We start from the raw sequence: 6,425 nt of genomic DNA, 5'->3' as shown, positions 1-6,425 counted from the left end.
CAAAGGGCAAACAAGAGGATCATAGGCTAGACCAGCCCAAGAATAAAGCAAAACCCAAACCAAAAAAATATCCCCCCCCCCACACACAAAAGGTTCATGTTGAAAATCACCCAAGATACCTGCTATGCCAGCAAGAACCTTTGGCCTAAAATCACGTCCTGTAAGTGCACACCTGCCTGCCTGTTTTGCCTTCTCCCCACTATTCAGTAACAACCTTACAGTATATTTATGCTAAAGATTTGAGATGTTGGAACTTTTTGGTCCAGAAGTGTCCATAAAAAATGGTACATATGTATCATCTCTAGGGTCAGCAAGATAATTTCAAGGCAGATGAACACATTTAACCTTTTTATGGCTGTATACTCATTTTAACTTGTATTTGAACCCCATTAAGCAGAAGGCAAAGTCTCATTGCATGCTTTCTGGATCACTTGCAGGGATGTGAGTCATGGGCACTGAGATCCCCAGAGCTGAGGAGATCAGTCTCTCCTGCCACCCTGCCCTGGTGACTGTGGACAAGTGTCCCTGGACAAGAGCACCCCTGGGCATGCTGTGAGGGTTGGAGTTTTCCCATGGCACCTGGCCTCAGCTCCTGTTTCTGTCTCCTTTTTCAAGTAGACACAACCTTAGTTGAGGTTTTCCCACATTTAATCACAAAAGAATCTGTAATTTTAAAAGTCAGGTTTATAAATTTGACACCTTTTTTTGGGGGGTGTGGGTGGATATACCGGTAGTGGGGCTTGAACTCCAGACTTCATGCCCTCATTTAATTGGTGGCTCTACTACTTGAACCACAGCTCTCACAAACTTGTCTGTCTGGGCTGGCTTTGAACCTTGATCCTCAGATCTCAGTCTCCTGAGTTAGGAGGATTATAGCCATGAGATATCAACACTTAGTCCCTGACACACTCTTAGTATTAGCAATTTTATTTTTGTATTATTTATGAAGACACCAACAAAATACTTAAGAGTTCATTATAAGCTACAGCACTTTGCAAATAAGTATCCAGTTTAATTGTAACAAACCACTGCCAGCAGATTTAACTAAGTATATAAAAACATTAGTTAAATACAATTTTGTGGAAATATACATTATACCTACAGCTGTTTTTACAGTGAAATTCTTCTGGGCTTCCCCCCCCTTTTAATTATCAAAATGGTAAATCACTGAACAGTTCTGGATCTCCATGCTATAAAACTGAAATAGGTGTTTCCGGCATAGCAGATGGTAACCAGGAAGGCAAAGAACTAGAGAAAACAAAGCATAACAGAAACGGAATCAGAGCACATTCTGATTAGAATGAGTTTCATTTGACCTCCACTACATCACCCATTTACAACATGCCAAATTTCTCAGATAAAATTACTTTATTATCTTCCTTTTCAAATGATTTCTGACTTTCTCAAATTTTTATTTATTTACTTTTAAAATGAATCTGAAATGGAATTTTACTCAAATAACCTTGGAGAAGTGAATGTGAATCCAGGTGCGGTGGTTCACACCTGTAATCCTAGCTACTCAAGAGGCTGAGATCGTGGATCAAGGTTTGAAACCAGCTCAAGCAGGAAAGTCCATGAGATTTAATCTCCAATTAACCAGCAAAAGACCAAAAGTAAAGGTATGGCTCAAGTGGTAGAATACCAGCTTTGAGCATAAAAACTAAGGGACAGTGCCCAGACCGAGTTCAAACCTCAAAACTATTGTATGTGCGCATGCATACACGCACGCACACACACACACACACACACACACACACACACACACACACACACACACACACAGGGACTGTGGTGGCTGTGCATCTGAGAAAAAGAATAGCACTTCTAATTTAGTTCAGACAGTTGCAGACTAGGGTCCAAATTCAGAGAGTTACAGTCAGCTCTAGAAATGAGCAGACCAGCCAGATGCTCGTGTTCACACCTGCAATCCTAGCCACTCAGGTGGCTGAGATCTGAGGATATCGGTTTGAAGCCAGCCCGAGCAGAAAAAAGTCCAAGAGATTTTTTTTTTTTTTTTTTTTTGTCGGTCTTGGGGCTTGAACTTTGGGTTTGGGCGCTGTTCCTGAGCTCTTCAGCTTAAGGCTAGTGCACTACCGCTTAAGCCACAGCGCCACTTCCGGTTTTCTAGTGGTTTATTGGAGATAAGAGTCTCATTGACTTTCCTACCCAGGCTGGCCGCCATCTTCATGTCTCAGCCTCCTGATTAGCCAAGACATGAGCCCCTGGTGCCCTGCTAAAACTAGTTCTTTAAATTGGAGACATTATACATAGTTATGGTTTAAAAAACAGTATACCGCCAGGTGCTGATGGCTCACAGCTATAATTACGCTCACTTCTTGTGAGCTCCCACACTTTGCAACTCCCAACAGCTCTTCCCCTTCCATTCCTTGATCTGGCATTTGGCTCTCACTTGCCAGCTTGGCTTTCAGCCTTGTGATCCTGGCAGACCACCAAGAGGTCCCAACAATTTTTTATCTTTTCCAATTAATCAGCTAATTGCCCACTGGCACTACTGCAAGTGGCACTGTGTCCTACAGGTAACTTGACCCTCTCCCTGATGCCTAGAAGGCCATGAGGAAGGAGATGGAAGACTGAGGGGGATGGGTAGAGAGCTCACTCACAGAGGAGGCTGCCCAGCTGTTGAAGTTGTGACTGTCCTTCTCTGGGGAGACAGAAGATGCGTCCACCACAGCAGCTGAGAGGTACAGGACAAAGGCACTGCCATTAAAGCACAGGCCCTAGGGAAGGCGGAGAGATAGTATGAGGGAAGGGCCACTTCACAAGTGGCCAGAACTGCACCCAGGTGTGGTAAGGGTGGGGCCAAGTACACAGTTGGGAAAAAGCAGGGACCAGAGCCTCACACATGGTAAACAAGTGTTCTTCTCTGCCTCACTCCAGCACCTGGCTTATTAGTTTAAGTAGTATTGTTATCTTCCAGCCTCTATATTCACAGATAGTATTCCTCAATACCCAAGAGCTTGGCATACAATTGGTTAAAACGAGATTTGAAGCCAGGCCTCAGTGGCTCCTGCCTATAATCTTCGCTACTCAGGAGGCTGATATATAAGGATCATGGTTCAAAGCCAGCCCACACAGGAAAGTCTTGGAGACTCTTATCTCCAATTAACCACCAAAAAAGCCAAAAGTGGAGGTGTGGCTCAAGTGGCAGAGTACCAGCCTTCAATGGAAAAATCTAATGACCAGCATCCAGAAAAATCTAATGACCAGCATCCAGATCCTTAATTTGAGCCCAAAGACTTGTTACTCCCCCCGCCCCCCAAAAAAAGTTTGAAGGAAAGAAGGATCCTGTGTGGGATGGTGTCAGACATACTTGTTTCTAGGTGGTACAATTTACAGAAAATTAATTTTAACAATGTCTATATAATAGAGAACCCAGATGATCTTGAATCTTGAGAACTGGTTTGCTATTGGGCCTAAAAGGAATTCTAGCTCTTCCAATGTGCCTGTTTTCACATTCACATAACACACTGCAGAGACCATCGAATAACATGGAGATTACTTGCTGACCAGTGTCTTCAGATTTGGTCCCTGTGTGGGCTGAGTGGTGATCTTGAATTGACAATTGGACATGTGGCCTAGCTCCTGGGCACAGGGCAGGGCTGTAGCCCTGGGCTTCCTTACCACCATTGTCCAGGGCACTTGGGGAATCCGGGTGTAGGTCATGGTGATGTAGATGATGAGGAAGAAGACAGTGAGGACCCAGTAAAAGACAGCCACAAACATGACCCAGCCAAACGCAGGGACCCGGAAGTACTCCGTTCCAGCAATCATTGTCCATACCAGTAGACCCAGGACCTGTGGAATGGCAGAGGCAGTAGAAAACAAAGGAGGACATGAAGAGAAAGAAGCAGAAACAGAGAAAAACGTAAATCATTCAGGGTGACAATGAAAACTTTCTTGAACACGTATACAACTTACAAATAGGGGCTATAGCTTACTTCTGTAATTATAGCTGCTTGGGAGAGTGAGGCCAGCTGGGCAAAAAAAGTGCCCCGGGTCCCTTCTCAACCCATAACTGGGCTGGGGACATGTGCCTCTCAGTCTAGACATGTGGGAGGCTGAGATTGCAAGGATCACACTTTGAGGCCAGCCTGGGAAATCTGTAACACTATCTCTATGGAAAACACTGGAATGGTGGTGGCATGCTGGTCATCCCAGCTATGAGGGGATGCCTGAAATAGGTGAATCAGAGTCCAGACATATGCTTAGGCAGGAAGCATGGCCTAAGCACAAAACAACTAGTGCCTAAAAGAGCTGGAGGCATAGCTCAGCCAGAGTGCTTGCCTAGGAAGGGCAAGGCCCTGAGTTTAAACCCCAGTACTGCCAAAATACAAATAAATAGGGGCTGTAAACTCATGTGCCCACAAAGGCCAGGAGGGTGAGATAAATGTGTTTGGGGACTCTATGTAGCTCCGGCCAATATCTGGACTAGTGCCAAGTTTTCCTCCCTCCTTCTACCCCCCCGCCCCCCGCCTGCCCCTCCCCGCCCCAGGTACATAGGGGCTGGGCTCTAGTGGCTCATGACTGTAATTCTAGCCATTCAGGAGGCTGAGATCTGAGGGTGGCAGTCAAAGCCAGCCTGAGTAGTAAAGTCTATGAGACTCTTATCTCCAATAAACCACCAGAAAACTGGAAGTGGCACTGTGGCTCCAGTGGTAGAGCACTAGCCTTGAGCTGAAGAGCTGAGGGACACTGCCCAAGCCCAGAGTTCAAACCTCATAGCCCCCACCCCCCAAAAAAAAAAGAAAAAAGAAAAAAAAGCCAGAAGTAAATCAGGTGCCTGTGGCTCACACCTGTAATCCTAGCCACACAGGAGGCTGAGCTTTGAGGATCGAGATTCAAAGCCAACCTGGGCAAGAAAGTCTGTGAAACTCTTATCTCCTGTGGCTCAAGTGGTAGTGTGCTACCCTTGAACAACCTTGACTAGCAATAACAACAGAAAAAGACAGAAATGGAGTGCTAGCCTTGAGGAAAAACGAAAAGCCAAAGGACAGCACACACACGCGCACATACACATACACCCCCAGAACAACAACAACAACAAACACTCCAGTTTGTCCAAGCTACCTGTGTTTCAAATATTCTCACAATTAAGTCTTAAAACACTATGTGGGCTGGCTGCTGCTGGCTCACACCTGTAATCCTAGATACTCAGGAGGCTGAGAGACTCTTATCTCCAAATAACTATCAGAAAACTGGAAGTAAGTTCAGAGTGGCAGAGCACTAACCTTGAGCAAAAAAGCCTAGGCATACAGCCAGGCCCTGAGTTCAAGCCCCATGACCACTACCACCACCACCAACATCAGAGAAAATGAAGATACACAAAGTGAATGCGCCTGCAGAGGCAGTGGGCCTCACGTCAATGGGGTTTTTGAATGTGAGCTGATGCTAACAGACAGGTGATCGATACACATTCCCACGCATCAGTAGGACTGACTAGTAATGGAGGTGATCGGGCAGAGTGGTGTCTGAAATAATCCTGGGACTTCTAAATTCAAACGGAAAGGGTCAGAGCCCTTTGTTTATGAACACAGTAAAGGTGTTTTTGGGGTGTCTTCCAGAGAGAGAGGGTATAGTTGCTTGAACAAGATTGAATCTAGCTAAACAGGTTCACGTAATAGCTCTCAGCTATGAACATAATAAGTCGGCAGAACCTACTGCTGGTGGCTCACACCTGTAATCCTAGCTATTCAAGAGGCTGAGATCTGAGAATCACGATTCAAAGCCAGCCTGGGCAGGAAAGTTCGTGAGACTTTTATTACCAATTGACCACTAAAAAACCGGAAGTGGAGCTGTGGCTCAAAGTGGTAGTGTGCTACCCTTGAGCAATAAGAGCTCAGGGACAGCACCTAGGCTGCAAGTTCAAGACCCACAACTGACAAAACAAAAACAGAAACAACCAAAAACAAAAAACAAAACAACAACAAAACCCCCCCAAAACTGACAAAAAAAGGGGGCTAGGAATTTGGCTTACTGGTAGAGTGCTTGCCATGAAGCCCTGGGTATAATTCCTCAGTACCACATAAACAGAAAAACAGAAAAAGCCCAAAGTGGGGCTGTGGCTCAAGTAGTAGAGTGCTAGCCTTGAGCAAAAGAGACTCAGAGACAGCACCCAGACCCTGAGTTCAAGCCCCAAGTCTGGCAAAAAAAAAAAAAGGAGGAATACTTGGCCCATGACCTCACAGGCAAGAGCAGTATAAAGAATACCCTGTAGAAAAGGGAATTGAAGCCGGGCGCTGGTGGCTCACGCCTGTAATCCTAGCTACTCAGGAGGCTGAAATCTGAGGATCGTGGTTCAAAGCCAGCCTGGGCAGGAGAGACCGTGAGACTCCTATCTCCAATAAACCACCAGAAAACCGGAAGTGGCGCTGTAGCTCAAGTGGTAGAGCGCTCGCCTTGAGCTG

At 45.7% G+C, this 6,425-nt stretch overlaps 1 protein-coding gene across 1 annotated transcript in view; it reads right to left on the bottom strand.

Moving 5' to 3' along the window:
- Positions 1 to 959: 959 nt before the first annotated feature.
- The window catches only part of Cmtm8 (CKLF-like MARVEL transmembrane domain containing 8), a 135,183-nt gene continuing 129,717 nt past the window's right edge, over positions 960 to 6,425 (bottom strand). Inside the window, exons 3-5 of the mRNA XM_013028470.1 lie at positions 3,643 to 3,816; positions 2,622 to 2,738; positions 960 to 1,248 (exon numbers count right to left, since the gene is read on the bottom strand). Of these exons, the coding sequence (XP_012883924.1) occupies positions 1,165 to 1,248; positions 2,622 to 2,738; positions 3,643 to 3,816 (375 nt within the window). The 3' untranslated portion in view covers positions 960 to 1,164. The remainder of the gene's footprint in view (positions 1,249 to 2,621; positions 2,739 to 3,642; positions 3,817 to 6,425) is intronic.

Source organism: Dipodomys ordii, unplaced genomic scaffold, assembly GCF_000151885.1.
Source record: "Dipodomys ordii isolate 6190 unplaced genomic scaffold, Dord_2.0 Scaffold110, whole genome shotgun sequence".
In the NCBI taxonomy this organism is placed as follows: Eukaryota; Metazoa; Chordata; class Mammalia; order Rodentia; family Heteromyidae; genus Dipodomys; species Dipodomys ordii.
This window is presented reverse-complemented; position numbering and strand designations above follow the sequence as displayed.